General features: G+C 38.5%; 3 protein-coding genes across 4 annotated transcripts in view; 2 read left to right on the top strand and 1 right to left on the bottom strand.

The window, feature by feature from the left end:
- The first annotated feature begins 5462 nt into the window (after positions 1 to 5462).
- grk7a (G protein-coupled receptor kinase 7a) lies at positions 5463 to 10416 on the top strand. The gene is made up of 4 exons (XM_043219707.1): positions 5463 to 6059; positions 6156 to 6593; positions 9652 to 9932; positions 10083 to 10416. Exons 1-4 carry the CDS (start codon positions 5463 to 5465, stop codon positions 10414 to 10416), a joined length of 1650 nt encoding a protein of 549 aa, XP_043075642.1.
- Positions 10417 to 13362: 2946 nt separating this feature from the next.
- On the bottom strand, positions 13363 to 22717 carry atp1b3a (ATPase Na+/K+ transporting subunit beta 3a). The gene is made up of 7 exons (XM_043258048.1): positions 19966 to 22717; positions 17989 to 18117; positions 17786 to 17884; positions 17521 to 17708; positions 17303 to 17353; positions 15948 to 16034; positions 13363 to 14854 (listed from the first exon to the last, which is right to left on the bottom strand). Exons 1-7 carry the CDS (start codon positions 20276 to 20278, stop codon positions 14687 to 14689), a joined length of 1035 nt encoding a protein of 344 aa, XP_043113983.1. The 5' UTR covers positions 20279 to 22717; the 3' UTR covers positions 13363 to 14686.
- Positions 22718 to 23056: 339 nt separating this feature from the next.
- Positions 23057 to 26600, top strand: part of LOC122358258 — a 3680-nt gene continuing 136 nt past the window's right edge. The window contains exons 1-6 of one of the 2 annotated variants that reach the window (XM_043258065.1): positions 23057 to 24183; positions 24296 to 24463; positions 25318 to 25581; positions 25709 to 25801; positions 26004 to 26021; positions 26534 to 26600. The exon at positions 26534 to 26600 is cut by the window's right edge and continues 136 nt beyond it. In XM_043258065.1, the coding sequence (XP_043114000.1) occupies positions 24165 to 24183; positions 24296 to 24463; positions 25318 to 25581; positions 25709 to 25801; positions 26004 to 26021; positions 26534 to 26600 (629 nt within the window). In that variant the 5' untranslated portion in view covers positions 23057 to 24164. Of the gene's footprint in view, positions 24184 to 24294; positions 24464 to 25317; positions 25582 to 25708; positions 25802 to 26003; positions 26022 to 26533 lie in introns of both variants that reach the window. The other variant, XM_043258058.1, reaches the window with a different exon arrangement.

Genomic DNA, 26600 nt, shown 5'->3' with positions numbered 1-26600 from the left:
ACAGCAATCTGTCTAGCCACATCAAAGAGCGCCAAATGGGCATTTATTGTCTAAATTTTCTTTTAAAAAATTGATAGATTTATTCAGTACATGTACAGAAAATTAGACCCGTACAGAAAATCACCGGTATGAGTATGTGTCTCATCGTACACAATGTATGTGTACATAAAATGCAGGAAAACTGACTAAATAATTACTGTTACGAAAGACTATAACACAAAATACCGTTCTTTTGAGCAAAAATATATATTTTATAAAACAAGTCATAATGACCCTTATATTTTAAATGGTGGTTGACGTGTTGACACTGAAGGCTTTTTCATCATATGACGCCTTCATTATGAACTTCATAATCACGAATCATGTCTTTGGCCAAATGTAGGTGCTTTTGCATGAAACTATCTGTGTCTTTGTTACACACTGAATCTAAATGTATTTTTGACTAACGCTTTAAGGTTATTTTGGTGCCAAAAAAAAGGTATGTCAGTAGCACATGCAGAGTGTAACTGGTAGTCATTAAAATGTAACCAGCTAGTTTCTGTTAGTGAGCGAAAGCGTACTTAACTGAATTTCAGCGAGCACCCTACTACGACCTACGACCTTACCTATTGAAGGTAAATAATGGCAGTGTCGTATTGCGTCTGACGTATGTCTGTCATGACGTGCATTTAAATGCGATGTGTAGACTTTTTATACCGATTTCACAGTAATTCGCACGTGTTTTTCTATCTGCAATTCATACGTGTGGCCGCACCTGTTCAACTCCTAAACCCACCTCTTACAGAAAAAGGTTACCCGTCAGCATATACAACTCGATAGTTCATAATAAACAAATGTACTTGAAAAACTCTAAATAAAATGTCTGTTGTAATATATATAAGTGTTACTGTTTTGATGTTATGATGTTTTATATTGTATTCTGTAATATGCATAATGGATTTAAGTGATATCATATTATTTAACTATTTTGTAATTACCTATTTATGTGTTTATTTCTTCTGTTGTTTATCCCAGTTTATGTTGTTTAATACTCTGCATAGCATGGAAAGACATCACTATAATAAGCTGTTTTTTGTTGTTGTTTTTAATGTAAAAGGCGGACTTACATTCGTTTGCGGCTGTAATCCTCTCGATTCAGTTCTGTGTATATTAATACGTGCATTGACTTTTCAGACAGCTGTTTTTTTTTATGTAAATAACAGCAGCATCCAAGGCGGACTTATATTCCTTTGTGTATATTAATACGTGCTTTGACTTTTCCATTGTCTCGCTTGCTTTGTCATTGAATGTAAACAACACATTCAGTCACAGATCAGTTGTCTCTAGCTGTATTCCAGTTCTAGCAAATGAGATTATAACCTAAAAGCTTTGCCATTAACAACATTTTGTAGAATGATGAACAATGTGGCCATAATAACTCACACAGGCATTGTGATGTGAGATTTATTAGAACATTTTTATGCATATTCCATAATTCATAATACCACTTCCACCATTGGAAAAAGTCCATCCTCTGTTGTCCTTTCACATCAAAATCCACTAGTATTTATTTAGGACAGTTTCGGATTGTATCTTGCCCTTGGATTGTTTTCGGGGTTTTTTTACATGTATATATGTGTCTATTCCTCGCCAAGCCTCCCTTCATATTTAACACCAGGTGCATTGGACTAAGCTTTGTAGCTGACAATAGAACTGCATTAGCATTTCTTGGCTCAAATGAGGTTCACCTGGGAAACATGATAGCTGATGGGAAGTCAGTGTATGAATATAATGAATTAGAATGAAAAATACATTAAAACACTTTAGAGTAGGACCAATTCTCTATTAACTAGTTGCTTATTAGCATACCAACTATTAACATTTTTTGGCTGTTTATTAGAATTATAAAGCACATATTCTGCATCACCATACTCTACATCTCTTTTCATACCCAGTACCTGAACTTAAAAACTACCTTACTAACTATTAATAAGCAGCAAATTAGTTTATTTAGGCAAGCGCTGTAGTTCATGGTTGATTAATTTTGAAAATTCTTCAGCCGTGATTTATTCACGATACAGCACAGCCTCTTGTACCTTATTTCTACACACACACACACACACACATATATATATGTTAACATTTTGCTTGAATTTGATGTTTTTCTTTAAAATCACGATGTTTCTTCTTAGTTGTTTTTATCAGTTATGTTTATCAGGGGTCTATGTCACCATCTAATATTGTTAAATTAATATTTATTGCATATTTCAGTTTATGATGGTGTTTAGTGTTTGTGTGAATTACACTGAGCACCTTCTATATATTTTCTTCATATTTAAAAGCTACTTCAAACCGTAAAATAAAAAAAAAACTTTGTTACTTTAATTTTTTTAACTGTATTATTCCGGCAACCACATCTGCCAGTTTTCCACCATAGATTTTACAGATTTGTTAAATATTGTCTGAATGTATACCAGATTTATTGCATTTGTCTACCTGTTTGCACAACACACACACACACACACACACATATATATATATATATATATATATATATATATATATATATATATATATATATGATCAATGCTGAAAGGTTAATTGATCACTGCTGAGAGACATTCAGTGCCGTGTTGCTCCTGTCCATCTGAAAGTAAGATGTTTATTTTCATGCGTTTCTCGATCAAAGTTCTTTCCACAACTTGAATGATTCTTACTAGTTAATAAATCATCCACTAGAGGGCAGTGTGACTTGATGAGATGAAACACACTACACTAGAACCGCAGGACCTGTTGTTGACGATTAGCATGAGAGCTAGCTGTGAAGCTCTGACTGTAACCGATCAACAACAATCCCCTTTTTTAGCTTCACTATGAAATATAAATACTAGACCTATTTACTCTTGATCTAAAACATTTTTGTAATAAATACAGATTTTTACATACTGTGTCCTTAAGCTGATGTTTAACTTGTACTATGGCCTGTCACACTTACACTAAACCTAAGCATTGACTGGATTTACTGTTTGTTTACTGTGCTTGTCTGTAAAAGTGTGTTATATATCTCTGAACAAATTTACAGATGTCCTTTTTTATTATAATCTTGGTAGCAGACACGGTAATGCAGTAAACTATTGTTTTATTAATATCAAACGTACTAGGCCTATGCTGTATTTTATATTTTGAAAATAAACATTGTCATATCTGGCATATTAGGCGACATCAGCGTGTATTTATATTAAATGTTGAACAAAAACCCGTTCTTGGTGTATTTTGCGATTTGTGCGAGTGACCCGCTGATCTGCTCAGTACTTGTGTCTCTGGGTTAAAAGCAGATGGGGGATTGTTAGTCTGTTCTCTCCCTCCACCACCTCTTTAATCCTCTCTCGTAAGAGGAGGTGATCTCCAGGTGAGACAAGGCGATCCTACTGCCATGAAGGACAGAAATGACTACCTAGCTGTGTCAGATCTAGAGAGAAAAGTGAATATGTGCAAAAAAAGTATATATACACTTACTATATATATGTCTGGATACATATATATCACTATATATATCCAGATATATGACAATTAGTTCAAGAAATGTACCTGCTCCTTAACATCCGGTTCTGCTTTTGCAGCATGCATTTTCATTCCTATGGTTTTCACACAAACACTAATACAATGAGAAACTTCCAGACTGTACCATAACAGCCATAATCCATTTTATTTTCCCCACACTGATTTTAAAGCATTTTCAGCCACCGATACATCTTCTAAACTCATAATAACCACATATAGTTGGCTGGGGTTTCAACATGACCTAGAAAGTTTGATTGAGCAGCTTTAACGTCTCATTGCTGTGGACGTGAATGAGACCCCCTCCTCTCACTCTGTTTTAGAAACATAAGACACTTTTGGTATGGATTAACTCATATTAGCTTAGCTTTAGCGGACTGAATTAGCTTATACTGATGCGCACCACTTTAGATACAGAGATCGCGCCCAAATAGTAGGAGAATTGTGTAATTTCTGTTACTAGGCTACATGACCTCTGAACACTACAGCATACAAAATGACAACCAATAAAGCATAACTGTAACCAAGTGTGGTTCATCTTGATCCACGATTAATTTGCCTTTCGTTTTTACGTAATATATATCTTTGTGTATACTTATATATTGTTTTATCTCGGCATTTCATTTTCTCGACAAACTGACCTATTTAAAAGTAACAAATGGCGTGAGATATGATGTGATGGACTGTTTGTGAAATGAAACCACTTTGAACGGTCACCCAGGCTAATGTAGGCGATCTCAGTATTTCATCACAAAGTACAAAGAAGGAATTAATGTGAAAGGTAATGCTCATTAAAGCAGGTCTGAGAGACTGGCACACTGCAGAAATGAGGCCAGTGCAGCAGAGTGCAACTTTAACTTTCCTAGCAAGACCACTGTAGACTTCAATAAAAATCACGAGCAGGACAAATAATGGTTCATATTTGATGATGTCATAATAATATCACATTTCGGCAGAATTTGTGACACAAGATCATTACTTGCATTCAAAGTAAATCACGTCATAAAATGTATTTATATTGTGTTGAATATTTATCAGCTTTATTCCTGCATAAATGCCATATGACATGCCCATCAATAAAGAAAATACTGCCTTTCTCTTTAAAGTAGGATTAAAACCTCAACTGCTTACAATTTTGCCAGACCAGTGAGCATATGCATATGCTTATGTGATAGATTAGAATGAATCCATGTGTGAACACAGAAAGCATGTGGCAGGAACATATTGACACACTTTTAGATTCTTAAAGATCCCTCTGAATCAATTGTTTTAAAAGTTAAAAAGGTGTATGTGACTACGTTAACAATGCTAAATTAAAAATAGGCAACTGCTAATATTTTAAATCAGCAAGTTAAATGATTTAAAACCATATAACTGATTGTGTCAATAGATCGTCCCTTTCTTTGGTATTTGGTGTGGCAATAGCACATTAGCCAATGGCCTATAAACAACAGGAGAAAGTTTTAGTGCATCCTGCTAGCCTCAGCATTTTGTACACTCCATGCTGAGCTGTTAGCTCTCACATTTTTGCTCCTCTCATCGTATCACCATTTATGTTTAGACAACAGAGCCCGATGGCCATCCGTTTACTAGCGCTCTGCATCTGCCTAAATATAGTCAGCCCTAAAGCTTCTTAGTGGGAGAACCCTCTTATAAGTTCCTTTCCTTGAATAGTAGCTGAGTATAGACCACACAAATATACTTAAGCGAAAATCCCTTGCAGGTATTTAATTCTAAATGAGTAATTACTGGGTTGTCAGTGTGTCTTGGTCTGCAGGTGCATGTGTCTTAGTGGCTCATTCGCGCCTTGGCTTCGTAGCGAGTCGCACACAAAAGCACTGGCAGTAGCATCTTCTAGCCTAATAACGCAGAGCTTTCGGAGCTTTCCATTTCTCGGAGGCGACTAACCAGACGCAGCCGCCAAAATGTGTGACATGGGGGGACTCGATAACTTGGTGGCCAACACGGCCTACCTAAAAGCCCAAGGGGGCGATGACAAGGAAATGAAGAAACGTCGCCGAAGTCTCTCTTTACCCAAGCCAGAGCAATGTGCCGCACTCCGCTCGAGTCTGGACAAGGACTTTGATTCCCTCTGCGATAAGCAGCCTATTGGAAAGAAGTTGTTTCGCCAGTATCTGGATCAAGCAGCGCCAGAATTCAAGATCGCTGCAGAATTTATGGATGATCTAAACGACTGGGAACTGTCAGAGGCCGCCGCCAAAGACAAGGCCCGTACGAACATCATCAATAAGTTCTGCAAAGATGGCTCCAAGAGTTCCCTCACTTTCCTGACTGGAGATGTAGCGACCAAGTGCAAAGCGGTTACTGACAAAGATTTCGAGGAGGTGATGGGACAGGTGAAGGAGGCCACCAAAGAGTTCCTAAAAGGCAAGCCGTTTACAGATTACCAGACAAGCGAATTATTTGACAAGTTTTTGCAGTGGAAAGAGTACGAGAAACAGCCAATCAGTGATAAGTACTTTTATGAATTCAGGACACTTGGAAAGGGCGGATTTGGAGAGGTAGGTTCAATTAGCATACATTTTAAAAGGTGCTATAAATTCTGAGTACATATCATGGTGCAGTTTCTCAAACTTGTGAATCATATACACTTCCAGGTGTGCGCAGTGCAGGTTAAGAACACCGGCCAGATGTATGCCTGCAAGAAGCTCTGCAAGAAGCGCCTCAAAAAGAAACATGGCGAGAAAATGGCCCTGCTAGAAAAGAAGATCTTGGAGAAAGTCAACAGCCTGTTCATTGTCAGCCTGGCCTATGCTTACGACACCAAGACCCATCTCTGTCTGGTCATGAGCTTGATGAATGGAGGTGACCTCAAGTATCATATCTATAACATTGGTGAGAAGGGTATCGAGATGGAGCGGATCATTTATTATACAGCTCAGATTTCAACCGGGATCCTCCACCTGCATGCCATGGACATTGTGTACCGTGACATGAAGCCAGAAAACGTGCTCTTAGATAGCCAAGGCCAGTGCCGACTTTCAGATCTCGGTCTCGCTGTGGAGATCGCTGTTGGAAAGACAATCACCCAGAAGGTGAGTAAAACGCATCTATACTGTGATCGACAACTGAGTATGCCTTTGTGGGTAGCATTTTATTCATTATTAACTTAGACTTTTCTCTCAAAAAAATGCTAATTTTATTCTTATTAATAGTTAGTAAGGTAGTTGTTAATTTTATATATTGGGTAGGGTTAGGTTAGATGTAGAATGAAGTCATGTACAGTAAAGCATTAATATGTGCTTAATTACTACTAACAAATAGCTATATTCTAGTAACGTGCATGCTAAAAAGCAACTAGTTAAGAGACCCTAAAATAAAGAGTTAAACCTTGGTTTAATAACTAGCATGGAGAGTCTCAAACTATTAATAGAGATGAACAACTGTAATATCAGAATGTCAGACTACCTAACACTCATTTTGGGGGGATTTTATACTATAAATGTTATTCCAACTAGATTAGGGCTAGTTTTAAAATGAAGAAAGAAAATAATCTATACTACTAGTTTTATCTAATGAAACTAAATGGGCTCTTTGCTAGCTAAGTTGGAAAAACTGCACATACACATATCTTTTGTCATGCATAGCTGTGAAAAAACAATAATTTTTGCAACTGTAGTTATGTCATTTCTTAGCTCACAGATCACTTGAGCTAAGTGGTCCCCAGAACAGAGTTTGAGATCACTGGTTTAGTTAAAATCTTTGTTTACTTTATGTGTAGCCAAGGACTTTAGATATTTTCAGTAACACTGTTAGCGACCTTAGATTGTTCGTCTTTTACGCTGTAAATCTGGATTATGGCCGTGTTAGCATGGTATTCTGTGCCTGTTATATAATTCCTGGGGATCTTCATCAATCCGAGCGTAGCTAAAACAAAGACTGCATGAAGAAGCTCAGTTAGCTGCAGTGTCCTTACCTGCACCCTTGGCTTATTGTCTCTTTAAGCTTTTGCATTGGTAGGCCACAGATAATTGTGATTGGAAGGACCCTTCATTAAACTATATCAGTATTCATATCATAATCTGGTCTGCATTGATACTCTAAGCTAAGTTACTTCATCCAGAGTGTCTACATGCTTCACCTTTACCCAAGAGGTGTAATAAACTAGGTCAGTGTTATGCAAAATAGCATGTAATCTATAGCTGTTGTTATGTTTATTAATGCAGTGTAGCATTGCCGGTAGTAAAAGAACAGTACACCATTAACAACTGAGACGCATGATGAAATGGACTAATAAAATTATGATTGATGAAACACATGGCCCGATTTCATATACAGGGTTTAGCCTAAGACAGGATTAGGCCATAGTTCAGTTAGGACATTTAAGTAATTTTTAGAAACATGCCTTAGAAAAAAGCTCTGCGGATGTGCATTCTGAGACAAAACAAAGGCACTGATAGTTTTAGGGTCAGTTTCTTACAGTTAAAAAAAGCTCAGATTTACATTTAGTCTAGAACTGGGCTTAAGCATTGTCTGTGAAATTTGGGGTAAGTGATTTTATTTATTTATTTATTTTGGTCATAGTAGAGATTTGTGGGAGTAAAGTGGAAGCTTGTTCGAGGAGTTATGTGACAGGTGACAAATATCTGACCGACAAAATCAAATCAATCACACAAATTAGGTTAATCAAACCTTTAACTTATTCTCAGAATGTGAAGGTGTTATAGAAAGTGGTTATCTAACTAAATGGTTTAAAGTGTTAGAAGCTACATTTGTAATGACATGTTACATTTGTAAAGATACATTGCACATATAACAGGAGTATACTACCTTTATCATGTTTTTCCACAGCTCTATCTTTTTTGTTTTATTTTGTGTGGTATTCATATTTTCATATCACATTTCTAATGCTCACACCTGTGGACAAAAGGAGGTTTCATATTCAGTGCCGCCTCTCATAACTTGTTCATTTTTGATATATTGTCAAATGTCATAATAGAAACTTTCATGCCGTGACCCTAAGCTTATTATCCAGTGCCCTTCTTGAGTCCTCAATGCAGGTTGAAGCCCAAGCTGAACCACCGGGGGTTTGGTTGGCTTTACACTCCTGATCCTCTTAGATAGAATTACACAAATCTGTCTCTGATCAGACAGCCAAAGGCTAGGGACGCGCTTTTTTTATATTTGTCGCATGAAATTTATATGTTTAAAGGCTATGTGTTTATCACTGCTCTTTGCAGTCATTTCCCTTTCTTTATTGATGGTTGCCTTAATCTTCTTGACATTTCACAACTTTAAAGACCTGACCCAGCAGTTTGATTTATGTAACTACACTATATGCACAAATTATAGCTTCAGTGGTCTGAAGGTCTAGGTCATTCTAACTTAGGTAATCTAATTATGTTAGTCTGGCACAATGACCGTGCATCTTTTCCCATGTAATCACTATTTTTTAGCTTGACCGAGCCTAACCCTGTCGATTACTATATCTTGTTAATTGTTTTCTGAATTTAAAGAGATTTTTATTTTTGGACTGCCAGCAAATTTCCCGCTTAGTGTTATATTAGTATAGATCATTTAGATAAAAAACAATGCTTTTGTCTGGAACATCTTAGTTATTTAAAACAATTGTGTTGTTGTAACTATTACTGTGCCTTAATTGGATTTTTAAGCTCCCATAGTGATCTGTCTTAAAGCCGTACATCGAAGTAAATCGAAGAGCTCTGTTTTTAGGTTAGGTAATATATAGTTATTAATGAATGACTCCAGGTGAAAGCATCTTTGTATACAAAGGAGCACATGTGCCCATTTGAGCCTAAGAATGGATGTCTTTATATAACCAGACTGTCCAGTTCATCACAGTGGATCGGCACATGACTCCTGACAGGTAGTAGAGGATTACAATTAAGCTTCTTCTTTCTGGCAAAGAGAGGAAATGAGGTACAAGCAATAGATAGGGTAATACTTACATAAAATGCTCTACTACCACAGTGCTGTTATCTTAAAAAAATTCCTCTGACAAACAGCTATGCTCTTAACACCCCGACGGGACAGAATTGCATCTTTTCTAACCAGTTTCCCACAAGAATTGATAACATTAAAAAGTTCAGTCTGAACTTTTGTCCCTCAAATGCTTTGGCTCTCTTTTCGCAGGCTGGAACGGGTGCATATATGGCCCCAGAAATCCTCACCGAAACCCCATACAGGACATCAGTGGATTGGTGGGCCCTTGGCTGCAGTATCTATGAAATGGTAGCTGGATACACCCCATTCAAAGGTCCTGAAGCCAAAAAGGAGAAGGTGGAGAAGGAAGAGGTACAGAGGCGTATCATTAACGAGGAACCTAAGTTTGAGCACAAGAATTTTGACGCCCCCACCATAGACATCATCAAGCAGTTCCTCAAGAAGAAGATTGATGAACGTCTTGGCTGCAAGTAAGTCCTTCTATCCCTCTTAACCTCCTGATCCTTCAGTGTGATCTGAGGTGTTAATGCAGGATGTGTGGACCCTAACCTGTTTGAAATCCTTTACCACAATGTTCTTCACTGGTATTCCAGTAAACTGTATTTTTCCTGTTTCCAAAGGAATGATGATCCCAGGAAGCACGAGTGGTTCAAGTCCATCAACTTTGCTCGTTTGGAGGCCGGCCTTATCGATCCACCCTGGGTGCCCAAACCCAATGTTGTCTATGCAAAGGATACAGGTGACATTGCTGAGTTCTCTGAAATCAAGGGTATTGAGTTTGACGCAAAGGATGAAAAGTTCTTCAAGGAGTTTAGCACAGGTGCTGTGTGCTTTGCCTGGCAAAAGGAGATGATTGACACTGGACTCTTTGACGAGCTCAGCGACCCCAACCGGAAAGAATCATCCGGTGGTTTAGATGATGATAAGAAATCAGGCACTTGCACGCTTCTGTGAGAGGACCAATCCAGCCACCCAGCCCAGAATTCACCAGCAAATGCTTTCAGTGGCACCACTAACATGAATGAAACTGTGCTCTTTGTCGAAGAAGAGTGGCCCATGACTGGAAAGAGATGGGATGTTAGTCCATTGTAGCATAGAAGGACACAGTTGCACAGCCACATGGTCTGAAAAACACTCTAAACCATCCATGATGTGGTGGACTGAACTTTGGACCAGTCAGGGAAGTTCTTCTCTGCAGTTCCTTTATGTCTTGTGAAGTAGTCAACCTCCTATCCAACAGGGGGTGCAATTAAAAGTACTATTCCCTATTGAGAAGATGCTAGAAGTTTAGAGGACTACAGGCCACCTAAAGATTGTGATATAACAATAGCGACTCAATGTAATCGGCAGCAGTTTGTGATCAGAAGGCAGAGATGCGTGGATATGCAAGGTGAAGTCATTCCCAAGAAGCAGCGGCCTGCGTTTCAAACATCTCCTGCCTTGCCAAATCACAGTTTATTTGTGGATTAGTTCTTGGTGTACTAGTACACAATTGGCATCTACACATACTCTTTGTAAGACTTTAAGAAGCTACCGAATGTCAGGCCCAGACGGAATCAGCAAATTTCGTTTCGTTTTTTGAATTCGGAATTCTGTGGAATGTTCTACAAGTTTACAGGTAGCTGAAAGTAAAATTACATGAGCCAAAGTTACTGTATCCACCAGTCGATTTTCTAAACCGTTTGTCCTACATACACTCTCAGAAAAAAAGGTACAAAAGCTGTCACTGGGGCGATACCTTTTCAAAAGGGTCATGTTTGTATCTAAAGGGTTTTATTTTGGTACCTTAATGGTACATATTAGTATTTAAAGTCTACATATTTAAACCTAATAGGTACAGAAAAAGGTACCGCCCCAGTGACAACTTTTGTACCTTTTTTTCTGAGAGTGTAGGGTTGCTTGAGCATGCCTCAGCAGTAGAAAAGAGAGGAAAGACTCCAGAGAGATGGCTAATCCATCACAGGGTGAAAGTTGTGAAAATATATAACAAAGTAATTGCAAAGGATGCAGAAATGGTGGACGTTCCAGTTTGCACAGATTCCATGTGGGCCTGTTTGTGAAACAGGTAAACATCTACATGCTAACAAAGTGCATTTGAATGAAGTGTGTCATTGCTCAACAGAGCTCGAATGACCTCTTTTGTAGAAAGTCTCGCACAAATTGTTAACTCATGACCTCCATGCTTGTGATCTTTGATAGCAGGGCTTTTCTGATTCTGCCTCTTGTGTGTATAAATATGTACATATAAATATGACTTAATAAATCAGCTTATATTATTAGCTCTGAAATCAGAGCTTGATTCCTTAGCATTTAAAGGTTATTCCATTTGTGTTTTGTTATCATATCCCATCATAACAGAGTGAAAGTAATAGGAAAGTTCAGCTGAAAGAGGTCAGTCCTCAAGAGCACAAATAGAGGGCTTTGGCACCGATTCGTCTGCTAAATCCTCACCAGTTGTAACCAAGGTGGAGGTTCTGCCCTCTTTCTGTCTTGGTGTTGCTTCTATGATGCTGAACAAGAGCAAAAGTGTTTTTTGTGACTACCTGTCTGCAAATGAATGATCTGTTCCGTGTCTTGAGGTTTTTACTGGTTGTGAGGTAAGTAATAACGAATTTAATCGTATGTAAGGTTTGAGAGTGATTCTAAGTAGAGATTTTAGAAATTCAACAGGGGCGTGGATTCAAAATGGGTCAATAAAATGTTTCTTTTACAATTTTTTTCTTAGCTTTTTCCTCTCCCAAAACGCAGGTGCTTGGTGCTAATTCGGTTTTCAAATCGGCAAATGTGAGGAACTTAAGAGTTCACTTATTTCTGGTTTGAAGACAATTGATTCTTAAGTTTAAAAATGCAACCACATGTTGTTGAGTTTACAGAGTCAAAGAGTCAAAACCTAAAAATATTCCCCAGATTAAGGAGTCAAATCGCAGACTGCCTGAAAAGTTCTGGGCTGAATTCAGAACACCACACTTATCTTGTAAGGCGATAATCTGGCTTATACTCGCGTACTTAAATCAACCTCTAATCCTTGTAACCTCCAGTCTGATTTGCTGAACAAAGACGCGTTCCTCTCACCAGACGTACCAATTTATGATACCCACTGATAGAATAAAAATACCAGTCTAGTTCAGCATACATGAATGAATCTGTTTCCTGCATGCAAAGCCTTTTACATCACTTCTGAGCTTTACTGGGCAATGTATATATAGAGATGGTGTGCACAATACTTTTAATGTGTCGGTCTGCTTATGATTGATTTTTGATGGAGTAGTAGTAAGTCAGAAAGGTCTTCAGACGGTAAAGCTAAAGACCCAGTTAAGCCAAAAAGATCCCACTCCTCCTTATGTGAACCAATATCCACTAATGCGGGAAAATAAGATTATGCGTGTAAGAAGCAGTGTTAGTGAGAGTGTCCTTTCACATCTAGAGGTAAAAACAATTGCTGTGCGTTATCAAAACTGGTTGGGAGTTTTGATTTTGGTGTTTGTCAGCGGGAGTTCTCACACTTTTAAAACCAAAGACCATAAAATATGACAATAAAGTTGAATATTTCCTGAAATAACAGCTATATATTTTATTAATGGTTTGTAAACAAAAACAAAAAACATGTTGTTTTCCAAATTGAATAACTGGCCTATATATATATATATATATATATATATATATATATATATATATATATATATTTATTAGTGCTAGTGCTGTCAAAAAGTCTTTGTTTAAATGTTTACTGTGCTTATTATGTATATATTTAATAAAAATATGTAAAATGCATATATTGAATATATATATTGAAAGATTATATGAATATAAATATTTTCATATATTTACAAATATATTTCAATATTGCTATACTGTGTCTTTATATATAAATAATAAATCTACACAGTACACACACATATATTGAGTAAACAAAAAACTTTTATTTTGGATGCAATTAATCGTTTGACAGCACTAATTTTTATATTATCATTTATATTGTCACAGACCAAAGCAAATAATTATATCATCTGGAAATTACTTGGCAGTTTTTTCCCCTGTATAAACCTTAGAACATACAAACCAGATCAGTTTTTTATTATGGTTGAAAACAGGGACTGTCAATAGAATAAACTAACTTTGATAAATTAAGCAGTAGTAATAATAATAATAATGCTCTTTCAAAAATGATTGTGATAGATGACTGCATCGATTACCTGAAACACTGTCCAGCGCGAAAGACCGTCTATGTACAGACCGAAGCAGATTCCCGTGTCTGTAACTAAATGTGGTCAACTAATCAGCTGACGCAAACTGCTGATTTATTGATAGCTGTTGGCAGGAACGGACAGCGCTACGTTTGGTTGAGCACTGTGACATGTAACAGGTAAACGAATACGACACGTGGCACCGAAAACATGATTCAGTATAGAAAGAGAGTTGTAAATACAAAAAAAATGCTACTTAGCACAGCCGTTATCATTTTTAAGTTCCTAGTATAAAAAAAAAAGTTGCTGCTAGATAACATTATATCCTATCGCCGCCGTGTGGTACGTTCGGGATATTACAGACAAATCTACAACCACCACTTGCTTGTTTTCTCTTTATTTGTCAAAATAGCATTTGTACCAAGATGTTAAATGGCTCTTAAGGCTTCTGCATGAACGAGGATCCACGCAGAGGTTGCGAGAATCATTTAGGTTACAAATTTGGCTCTTTACGTATTTCATATTTCAAAAACGTGTCAAATAATGCCACTTTTTTTTTCTTTTCTTTTTTTAACCATAAATCTTATATCAATATGACAATACGATCATTAAATATATCCACACAGAGCAACACAAACACAAAAACACCAACTAAGGATTAAGATAGCGACTAACCCGTCTCATCAATCACAATGTAAACAAAATCCCTTTAAGGGTACGAAGTAATGACGTTAAAGAATTCCAAACATCTAGGGAACGCGAGGGCCCAGGGTTAAAATACAATTAAATGTTCGGAGACGCTCGCGTCTTCAGCAGGAGGCGGTGCTAGACGGAAGACTAAACAGGGATCCTGTGAAAACATGGCGAGTGGGATTCATTAACAGAAATCAATCGGTCATGCCTGTCTGTGGAGAGTTAAATGAGGTCCTTGAGACCTGCTGAGGAGCCGCAGGACGTACGGCGGGGGTTTAAAAGGGGGAGAGGACAACGGGGAGAAGAGTAGTGCAAGTTTCCCTTTAGCGTCCGCACCAGCAGCTGCTCTATTCGGTCACCAGGACCCGGAAGGTGACGCGACCGAGAAACTTGTCACGCTCGTCGTTGTTCTTGAGGTTGGAGCCCTCTACCTTGCACTCTAAAATCAGATCAGCGTTGTAGTCTTCCTTCTTGAGCAACAGCTTTACAGCAACCAGAGGCTGAACGTAGCTCTCCTGTAGACGAGCAGAGACAGAAGAACTTTACTTCACTATACAAAGACCCAATGCCGTATTGTCGTTCTGTTTAGTATAATGCCGTTTTTACTTTACGCCGTTTAGAAGACTTTAAAAGAATTTTTGGGTTTATTACAAGTTCGACTTAATTACTGGCAAAACAGCTTTTCGTGTTGTTTTTGCAGTTCGTGTTTTAGAGTTTCGTAATTGTAGGCAAATTTGTTATCAGACAGTTTGTTAACTTGTAACTACACTATTGATAAAACCAGTCTGATCGTCATCAGTTCAGCTGGGTTAAAAAAGTTACAGAATTGAGACATTGGTCTATATGAATCACAAAGTTCTCTGTGTTTATCCTCTTTTGGGATTACTGTTATGACAAAAATGATTTAGTGTTGTGCCAACTGTGGTAGATCTAGGGCTTCCCGATTTTTTTTTCATCTTTTCTATATTTACAGCTGGGTTGAAAATACATTCATTTGTAAAAATTCTCCAAAATAATTTCAATCTTTTGTGGTTCATGTATTAATTGTTTTGTCTCGGGATTCAGAATTTTGTAAACTAACTGACGGCTGTTGCTTATTTAATCACCAAGCTAATATCTTTGTTTTTTTGGGACCAGACTCATAATAAGACTGCTTCATGGTATCTCAACCTTTTCTCTAACTCGCTTTTCATCTTTTCCATTATTTATCTGCTTATGCATTTCTGAGTCGTGTTTACTCTCTCTCTCACGTGCCTCGCTGTAATTCATAACCGCTTTAGATACTGCTTTAAAGAATCAGCAATCCAAGATGTAGATGATTTTGTTTCTTGAATGGAACAGATTTGGAGAAATATAGCTTCACAAAACGTTAATTTACGGACTTTGCCCTGTGGATCGTTGTGATGTTTTTATCAGCTCTTTGGACTTTTATTGTGACGGCACCCATTCACTGCAGAAGATCTACCAGTGAGCAAGTAATGTAATGTTAAAATTTCCCTTAAAAAAATAAATCATCTGCATCTTGGGGTGGCCTGAGGGTGAGTACATTTTTAGCAAATTCTCATTTCAGTGCGACCCATTCATGGATGTTCCGAGCTCTATACTCACATGTGTTTTTTTCCCATAGTAAGGAAAGTACATCCTATCAATAGTCCCCTCCTGGGGAAAATACTGCATCTGGAGAGGTTTCCCACTCTGAAGAGAAAGAAGAAAATACCGTCAGACAACTGAAGGCAGCAGGCTGTCGCTGGGTGAGAGTGAATGATGCTGTTTGATGTAGTTCTAACAATAAAATAAATCATCCGTGACATATACAGTAGCTGCAGCGTAAAAATACATTTGGATGCAGAGCGTAATGTATCCCAGCAGAGGACGGACAAAGCAGACTGCTGCTTTGAGAAAACAAGCGCTAGAAGTCATGCTGCTGCTTTGCCATGCTGAATGAATTAGTATTTGCTCATTAGCCGTATTTCTTGATCAAAAGTAGTGGCTCATTAAGAAAATATTCAGATGGTAGCCGTTGTGGTAATAGACAACTGATTCCGATTAGGGATGCAGGAGATATCAGTACCGTATCAGCTAATATTAATACCAATACTTATAATTCTGCTCCTCTACTTTTTTTAAACTGTCATCTAACGCTCAACGTTATTCAATAAAACGCTAATAATTTAATGTACCTTTACGAAATCGCAAAATGAATTTATGTGTAGCATTTGAAATGACTGATTTTAGTTTTTATTGGTTTATATTTCTGAGGTTTGATTAGATTAAATGTATCAGGGTGCATCCCTAATTCTGACAAGACTGTGCAAAATATGTGTATGTTGCGGCTTGCGGAAAAACCGAAGGGAAGCGCTACAAGAGACATGCTCACTCACGCTAGTGGCAAACGAGAGAGCGGGAGAATGAGAGAGACCGGATATGCAGTGATCTTACCCATCACTTTACAAAGGAGTTCGACTGGCAGCATGCAATTGAGACATGAGAGATAAAGAAAAAACAGGAGGAGGGAGAAAAAAAAAAAAAACACCCTTGAGAGAGGATGGACGAAACATTTAGAAATCCAAGCAGGAAACACAACAACATGTAAAATCGAACCTTAAAGCTGAAATCCGTAAGAAAGTTGCAGAAACACTGGCAACTACAAACCAGCACCGTTTGCCGTTTTAATTATTTGGCCAATAATTCCTACAATATAGCCAAAACAATAACCATAACGGAAAACGGTAAGGTAGAAGACGAAGTAATTGTTGGCGAATACTTAGCGTGGTCCTTTATCGTCGTTTTAGTTCCATTTTCTAAATTTCTCTTACAAATTGCAGCTTTAAACCACAAATAAACACCACAAATACAAATGTGTACATTATTTAGGATCTTATACTACATCTACTGTATCTTAATATCAAAAATGTAAGTCTTCTTTATTTAGCGCCCCTATTAAACAGGTCTGCTTTTGTTACCTTTGATGTGCAGTTGATGTATGGATCTCCAGCTGGCTTAAGACCGATGATCTAAGGGTTTAAGAATAACACAATATCAGCCCGATTCACCCTCAGGCAGCCAATAAGCCAATATGAATACCCAAACATTTAGTGCATAACTATTGACTGTGAACTATTATTACAAGGAACTATCTGTCTTACACCAAACTTCTGTACAACAATGTAAGGTTACTCACCCTATTCATCTTGACAATAACACACGGCTCTCCTTTAGCATACCCAAAAGTGGTGTCTTCTATCCCTGAGCAACGCTGGAGTAAACTCCTCCTGAACTGGCACACCTTCTTCTGAGGTTCCTCATCCTGCTCAGAGTACTGACCCGCCATACACAAGTCATTTTTGGCTTGCTCCGAGTCATTATACTCTGGAAACGGAAAATAGGGGAACTATAAATATATACTATGCAACGAGAAATTATTTAGTGAGACAAAGTGCACTTACGATGCAGAAACGATTCTAGATGCTGGACATACTGGCCGTATTCGAGAGGTTCTGATCTGTTAAAAACTATATTCAAAGAGTTCGGCCTGATAGCCAACCCTGCGAAACACAATGTTAGTTGTAATTTTTTAAAAATAAATTGTAGCAGAGAATTGTGTACAGCGGTAAATAGCCACTGTGTTTGCAAAAACTGAAAAACACACCTGGGGATGCAACACGATCTCGATATTTTGGTGCATCGTCATTCAGCGTCTGAAGCATCGCCCACATAGTGAAGACGAACATGGCGGTCAAGAAGCCATAGAAGACCAAGTAAAAGAGGAGGATGAGACCTGCAACACAGTACCATTGAAAATCATTTGTTGCTAGGCATAACTGAAATAATTAGGCCCCACTAAGTGAAGCATAATCTTTAAATCGTTCCAACCAAAGCACAACATTTTGCTGGGATCTCACATAGAGCTCATTTTAATCTGAGTGTGCGTTATAGTCTTATCCAGTTTCAGTCTGATTGCCCAATCGGTTTTTATCATTATTATTCAATTAAAACTTCACTATGCGGCTTTTAATAATAATACTAATGTCAAAGGTTACCCAAATGTACTCATAATAACCTATAATAAAGATTTATATTTTAATCCATCGGGACGGATTTCGCGGGAAACTGCATACTTGCGTCAGTCGACGTAGTATTCTTTCGCAAAGAAAAGTAGCTCCGGCAACTGTGGCGCGTGTATGGTCAGAGATATAATGCGAGTACCGTGACTCTGAACGCGTTATTTACAAGGACAAACCTCCAAGGAGTCACCGTTTGTAAGAACATAAAGAACCCGTTATTTGTGCGACTTGCGTGTGCACACCGGTGCCCCAAACCACATCCATCTTGCGCAGAAGAGCTGAGCCGAAGCACAACCAAAACAATGTCATCGCCGCAAGACGCATGCTCCTTTTAACCGATAGGGGGCCGAAAGGTGCTGTCAAAATACGCCAAATAAAGTGTGGAAATAATGTTGGCTCGTTAGTTCATTCATTATCAACTCATTCGTTCAATCGCACGTTCACCTGTCGTAAAATGCCGTTTTCCATTGAGCAGTTGATCACCGTCGCTCGGAAAATAATCAAATCTGTCACTTGAACAGAAGGTTTAGTGAGGCGCGAAAACGGAACCCATTCAGATTCCCCACAGGCCAGACGACGTCATGGCGCTCAGCGACGTCACTTTGATGTTACCGACCGCTCTGACGTTGCCATTCAGGTCTTTCTTCAAAGCGAACAAGAATAAATGGGTTCCCAAGAAAAATCGGGGTCGTTATTTTGACTGCGTGAAAACTATTAATTCTGCAGGCCTTTAATCATTTAGACTGGTTTTACTAGCCAAGACAGTCCGATGAATCAACTAGGCATAATGGGCCTTAGGTCAACGAGGACACGAGAAGGTTAATAATAACGCTGGCCTTTTTTCACGTTAAGCATCAAGCAGATAGAGTTTCTGATAATATTGTAGTTTTTAGGGATAACGTTACGGAATCGGCGCTTTCGGTAGAAAGGCTAACGTTAAAAAGAGCATTGCTTAGATAAATAAACAGATGCACATAGATTGAAAACCCAATAGACCAAAATATTTTTGTCCATTGATGTTTATTAGCGTCAACAGAGGAGCCTTTTTCGCGCCACGGTGAATTTTCACGCCACACCGAAAAAACTCACGCTATACCGAATCAGCACACGCGCAACACGGACGTAGTCCTTTCGCTGCGTTTTAAATCCTTAAAAACGACACCCCAAAATATGACATTAACTGCAGTCGCTTGCATTTTCCGTTACATCCCCATATCGATTCTGATTTCTTCCCCGCAATTTTACAGGAGATCCGCTAAAACCTGGACATGCTGAGCACCGAGCAACATATTTGTCGCTGTAGATCATTCAAAACACAGACAAATTGCCACTGATGTCATCAGGGAATGACTTGATGACATCAAGATATCGGAATGTCTAAGATAACGATCGCTTTCGTCATTTTCGGTCTTCATTCATGACCCTAAGGGGGTCCTCGTGCTTTAAATGCCTGTGGCCGAACCGTTTCTTGCAACAAAACCCGCCGTACGTGGTTATTTCTGTGAGCTGCACATTTTCAAAATGTGAAGGATGCCGTTCGCGGGGGGTTCGTGTCAACTCACCCCAATTCCTCGCGGTCCGACCGAAGAATTCTCCAGTTCTTGGGTTGTAGATCACATCTTTCCAGCTGCTCTCGGGCTCTTTGCCCTCCGCTGGTTTTTCGCTTTTTTTAGACATGCTTGAAACGAGGTGTGATGCGACCTGGTCCGATGAGGCTGATCTCGGTGGGCTGATGCCCTGATGAAGAGCAAAGAACCTCTGGCCTTCGCCGTCTCCAAACGCACCGCAACGCTCCTGATGCCAAACTGCTCCAAAAAAAACCCCGGACCGACAGCAGCACGTTATGTTGTGGGGGGAGGGAACGCTTTTGCGCATGCGTAAACTATGCGACCCTGAAATTGCTGCAAATTGATTACGCTTTTTTATTGAGCAGCTTGGTGTCTGTGGGCGCTGAGGATTTCAGGTGGCAGTTATGTATGTGCATGAAAAAACTAAACTGATATGCTAACGTTTACAACAATGGTTATTTAAATGCCACTTGGTGATTAATTAGCCTACAAAATGTGTTTAGTTTCTCATTTTGGCACCAAATAAATGCTTTCATGGTCATGAAACACATATGACACTCATTCTAAGATTCTGTGAAGATTAAATTCGACCGCCGACTTCAACACAAACGGGTTTAGGCTATAGCCTCTGATCAATACGTTTTAACAGATTTGAAGTAGAAAGACTGAAATAGTATTTTCTTGTAAAACTTGATCTGTGTTTTAGAGAAGAGAGAGCAAAATTGAATGCTATCGCAATTGTCTTCAGCTTTCTGCGTTCAGCTGTAATCAGACAGTGCTGTTAATTAGAAGCAAGACCTCAGTAAACACAGAAGACTTATGTAACGCAAAAAAGAAGAATTTCTTAAACGGGAGGGTGAAAGGGTTGTGTACCCTGCTGGAGCTGTCCAATTAAATTGGTTGAACTCCTCCATTTCTTCAAGAAAACCTGAATGTTGCCAAATTGGTTTTAAAAAACAATATTTTTCTGATCAGAGGCGATTCCATCACTGCAGTATCCTCTAAATTTAGCCCAGATCACAGGGTCTGTTTGTCATGTATTATTTTAATTATACCTTCATAATCACGACATGACACGTTACGAATATGAAATCGCTCATGTCATTATTTATGCAGAGATGACGTTATTTAAGATGTCTTTACTACAGGCTAGGGTCATTTTTGCAGTTTTCATTCATTTTCAGTTTTCTCATTATGTGCTTGTGCAATGTTTAAGTTATGGCTGCAAAAAAGTAAAAACTAATCCTCAGAGCCCACTGCCTTACCAAATACTGCGTGGTCTGTAGGGGAGAAGCGGGATGCCCGCGTGACCATTCCTTTTACAAAAAAATTACTTTCACGGTATAAAAAAAGTACTTTTAATGATCAGATTGTGTGCGTAAAGTATTGTTAAAACCTGATTTATATCGGTGTTTTCTTAGCTTCTAATAAGCATAGCACGTGTCAAAGATATTGTGCCAAGCTATTATACCAAGTTTTATCACAGCTGTCAAGGACAGCTGCAACATGTTGTTGCAAACATGCTGTCCCTTACCATAACATTGATACACTGCTAGTTGGTCGGACTAGTTCTTAAGACAGTCTTAAGTTAGTGATTATGTCCATGCAACTGGCCTTAGCTCAGTAACCTTTGCATAGACGTTAACAGAAGTAGACTATCATTAAATTTAGATTCGGATTACGTTAATATTTTGCACTTCAAATGTATTGTAATAATCAACCAAGACAACGTTGTAACTTCTTGATGTTTTTTCTTATGTATTATTCTTTGTTTTATACAGCCGATTTAACTTATTAAAGACCGCGTCTATGCACAAATATTAGAACTGTTAGAGCTGTCCCTGTGGACCGTTGCAGTGGTCTCCTGTTGTTGCAACATTTGACTTTGTCAATTTAAGCATAACATGTATAATATGTACATAATCGTATATGCACGTTACAGTGATGTGGGTGAGTAGCCGACACATGTGGCTTTATTGTGTTAAAATTCTGGTTTACTAATGCAAAAACTGTGAAACGCAAAAAAGTGTTGCAAGCATCCGACTCTCCCTTAGTTGAGAAAATACCCTGCAAACTCCTCGATGGATTTTACTTTGTTCTTCTCTATAACCTGTTAACCCGGTGTCCGGTTAGTTTAGCTTCTGATGGTGTAATAGCTGTATAAACAGAAAAACAGGTATGGCAAAACATGTATTTTACTTAAACATCTTTGAAATGTCCTTTAACCTTGCCTTTTCAATACAGATCTACAAAGCAGATAATTATTTTTTAATCACGAGTTTTGTGTTTGCCAGAAAATGTGGTAGTAATTACTAATTTACAGACATTAGTAAAGCAGTTGTGTTCTTGTTGAGCTATACATTCAGCAACAAAGAGACGTAAAATAACCAAATAGTAGCCTATATTTATCCTATTCAGTATCACGTGCAATATTTTACTATATATCTTTTCACTGAAACATGAAAAACCAGGAGCTACATTTTAGCATAAAACGAGATAAGCGTTTATTGTCGTAGGTTTTTGCTTTGTTTTGGTGCGTGATCTCAACGCCAGCATCTCAGATCCTCGCCATCTTCTAATCTTTTACAACCGTTCAGCTATTAAGGCGCTTACTCTTAAACCATTAACTAAAATATGCCCTGCTAAGTCACTTTTTCACTTAGGGCTCTTTCTAAATGTCGTCGAGTTTGCATTGCAGCGCTTCTCGTGCCTTCTCGGGACGAACCATTCTTCATTTTCAAATCCTTAATGTAAACTAAATGTAAACACGCACCATGAAAAACTAATAGCAAATGTCCAAAGAGCGCGTGCTATAGACTTCCACTGTCCTGAACGGGACTGTAAAAAAATCCCCATTACAAACGCATGACCGTTTTGAGATAGTATTCAGGTCGGAGCAAAGGAAAATTTGAAGATGAATTTATTTATTCATTTAGTGAATAATCCGGAACATGCTTGTCAAACTTACATTTTTTCTCATGACGTCTGTCATGCAGTGTCAAAATGTTCTTACATTGTTTAGCAGTATTTAATGTGAAAGTTTTTAAATCCTCTTCTCTTCATTTTCTTATTTTAAGTATCATAACTTCCTGTCCTGAGTTTGCCTTTTGCCATATATGGTTATGTTTTTGTCCCTCACTCTCCCTCTCTGTTTTCTGACTATAAAGTGAGAAATGTCTTCATTTAAAATTACAATCATAATGCTCAGATCAGTTATTACCAGTGTCGGAAAACGTATGGTTGCCGTCCAGCTAATTTTGCACCCAGGAGTTGTTTGTTTTAAAATAGCATGCTTTGTTTCCTGCTGATAATGTGAGTGATTTCACATTCATTTTCACCGAAGCTTTTGCTTTGGTCTCCAAGAGGATAGCATTGAATGCCATCGTCTGCTCTCTTCTTTTGCTTTTTGTTTTGCGATGCCTGATCCTGTTTTTGTCATGTTTTTCCAGCACTGCCAAAGGCTTTTATGGGCTGGGTTTTTATTTTTTTATTTTTACTGGGGTTTTTGAGAAAGCACAGCCCAAAATCTAAACAAAAGCAAAAGAAATAAGCCTATTACAGGGATTTTCTCTCAAATGATAACTTTATTATCTTCACAAGACATGTGCCGTTAAATGATATAGATGTACGGTGCATTGTAGCCCGTTTTAACACACTGTTCACAAAATCCCAGTTTGTGACATTAAACGGCCAGCATCTCAGTCACATACAATGAAGCTAATTATTTGGTTTCCAAACACTTTTCTGTTTCAAATGTGGTTTTGATAGTCTTAAGGATAGGGAAGGAGCCTAAAAAGTGTCCCCGGTGCAGTTTCTATTGAATATTTTTGTTTTTATAGCTGCTAAATGTCAACTTCGGGTCAGTGTTTATACGTTAAAGACTCTTTCTCCCTGGTGTGACGGTCTCCCTCCTCAGTTTCTCCTGGTAACAGCCAATGACACGCAAGAGCTCTTACCGTCTACTACATGTTTAACCTGCTCGCTGCGCGCGACGGTTTTGCGCCAGCTCGGGATATTTTGCCCGCTCCAGTCGTCTTGTTTCGTTTATAAAAGCCGCGAGGCGTGAATGATAATGCGACAAATAGAAACCGAAAGAAATACATCGATTCAAAACAAACCGTACCCATCGCCGCCTTCGCTCCACATCGCGCAGAAATGCTCCTCTTCGTAACCTTCGCTTTTCTCGTACATTTATGCCGGGCTCTTCCGAGGGTAAGTCTTTTATCCTGTTATCTTTCTTAAACCAGAAACTGACTATCGCTCGTATTTTCTGTTATTATGTGTTGTTTAAACTGTCGCGCGTGTGCGTTGTCGTCGTCGTTAGACGTCTGCGTTCAATTCGAGCGCAGTGTTTTGGTGGACGGGACGGTGGTGGAGAGGGTCCTTGTCCGTGATGAACATTTAAAGGGACAGCTCGACGAGCAACCTGTTGTCAGATCCATTAAGGATGAAGTCCTGAGGATGATGGCGGAGAATCATCGTGAAACAGCAAGTAAATAATATCTTAATGCAACAATTTATGAAGTTTAGCGGTAGATAAGGAACAGTAAAAAAAATTAACGGTGCTGATTATATATATAAAAGATAACCAAAGGCGTCGTGCCCATTCAAAGTGAGATTATTGAGCCGTTTGGATTTTTCAAAACACGAATAATAATTTCTATATTGTACGGTGCTGCGTTATAATCATTCACATCTTGTTGAGCTCATTAACTGCATGAACCCCGTCTGCGTGTCATTTTTAGTGCGAATTGCTTTGTATTTAATACAAAAACTAAAATTTAGGTCACTAATCGTAACGCGTTCGTTGTACACACAGAGCAAAGAACATTTGTATTGTCCAAAACATTTTAGCTGTCCGCACACGTGCACTTGTTGATTGCATAATTCGCCAGAAAAAGTTATTCAGTAAGAGTGAAACAAGCATCGGTGTTTTAGCGATGACTCGTTTGACCGCCTCTGATTTGTCATCGCGTTATTAGACTAAGTAAAGCTACTTTGTCCGTCTCTCGTTATAGTTTAGCACAATCTGCACAGTTGGAAAATGCGACTAAACGCATATTTGAGAAATATTTCAAGATACAGCTAACACGTATCGCGAAATTTATAAGAGTGTAACGCACCTGAATCAAACCTATTTTTAGTAGTTATATTTAAGCGTCTTTATATATAAAATGAAACGAAAATGCATAGGTAAGTGATAATAAAACGTAAAACGTAAACACTGGATGCTGTTCTTTAGAGATCCAGCAAGCGGTGCTATTTATTGGATTGAGGAATAATATCTGAATTACGGTAATAACGTATCAGCCTCTCTGTGACACTAAATCCGTCTTTGTTTTTCAGGTTATGGGACATACATGCGTTTGAGGGAATGCAGACTGCGAGGATATCAAGTCCTGCAGCTGTCTGACAGGTTTCAGCTCAATGGCACAGATTATCTGTCTTTAGATTCAGACAGCGATTCGTGGACAGCGTTGATGCCAGAGGCGCAGGATCTGGAGAAACTGTGGACTTTTAAAGTGGAGCATGCGAGTCTAGAGAAAATTCACCTGAAGGAAGAATGTGAGGCATTCATTAAACAGATGAACGACAACCAAAATCAAGAAGGTGAAGACTATGAAAATCCCACTTATTGTTTCCATACAAAGCACTCTATATTTTTTAATTTTACGTAGCACTTTTGTGGGTATCAGCTGTTAACATTTTACGAATACTAAAACGAAATGTGTTTCAGAGCACGGTGTGTTAAGGGTGATAGCTCCGGTCCTTGCCGCTTTTTTCTTCATTGGATTTGTGTTTATAAGCCTCCTTATCTTCAAGCGACACGGTGAGCAAACGCCTCGAATCATGTGCTGTCACATGCGTTCGTAAAAACACCGCTGCATACCAGTCTCTACCAATGTCTTTTTATAGATTCAAAAAAATGAAATGATCACAATGAGCGTAAAAATATGCTTTGTTTGGTGTCAGTCGTGTGTAACAATGTCTCATTCTCTTTCTTTGTCTTGCTTTTCCTCTTTGGCTCAAAGCAGGTCATCAACCAGGAGGTGAGATGATTTACGTCCTTTACCAAATGCTTTAATTGCTGCAATATAAAGGCTGACAGAAGATTACATATTGACACTGATACGGCACTCTGCGATCTGAAGTTTTCAGACACAGACGATCATCTGAAGGCCGTGTCTATTATCCTAGTTAATAAGAAGTGAATTTTACTCAAATGAATGTAATAGTACAACTAGGTTTAGAAAAGGGCGACGGGGGGTGCATATTCACCTTGTATGTAACTACTTTGCCCACAGTTTGAATTACAATGCAACTAAAAACAATGTAAAAATATTTAACGTGATAGCATTAATGACACGAGAGTGAGTAAACTTAAAGCAAAATTCATATTTGGGTAAGCTATTTTAAAACGACGACAACGGTGGGCTCGGCCCGGGATGTGTAAAATTAGTCACACCGGACATGTGTTTCCATAGACTTCAGTCGTACAAGACAGGTGCATCCAAATGTTTGTATGCTGTTATCAGATGTGTTATTTATGGCTTTGCTCTAGGTGTGTTAGGCTCCATTATTCACTATCCAGCCCATCACCTCGAAGAACCACTGAACAAACAGAGTCA

The sequence above is a fragment of the Puntigrus tetrazona genome, chromosome 2, assembly GCF_018831695.1.
Source record: "Puntigrus tetrazona isolate hp1 chromosome 2, ASM1883169v1, whole genome shotgun sequence".
In the NCBI taxonomy this organism is placed as follows: Eukaryota; Metazoa; Chordata; class Actinopteri; order Cypriniformes; family Cyprinidae; genus Puntigrus; species Puntigrus tetrazona.
Note: the sequence above shows the minus strand (reverse complement) of the source record. Positions and strands in the feature narration are given on the sequence as shown.

Coding starts and splice junctions, on each gene's coding strand:
- grk7a (XM_043219707.1), top strand. CDS start 5,463: ATGTGTGACATGGGGGGACTCGATAACTTGGTGGCCAACACGGCCTAC. Junction 6,060..6,155: donor GAAAGGGCGGATTTGGAGAG/GTAGGTTCAATT, acceptor ATACACTTCCAG/GTGTGCGCAGTGCAGGTTAA. Junction 6,594..9,651: donor GAAAGACAATCACCCAGAAG/GTGAGTAAAACG, acceptor CTCTTTTCGCAG/GCTGGAACGGGTGCATATAT.
- atp1b3a (XM_043258048.1), bottom strand. CDS start 20,278: ATGCGCAAAAGCGTTCCCTCCCCCCACAACATAACGTGCTGCTGTCGG. Junction 18,118..19,965: donor TCGGACCGCGAGGAATTGGG/GTGAGTTGACAC, acceptor ACTGTGTTGCAG/GTCTCATCCTCCTCTTTTAC. Junction 17,354..17,520: donor TTATTGTCAAGATGAATAGG/GTGAGTAACCTT, acceptor TTAAACCCTTAG/ATCATCGGTCTTAAGCCAGC.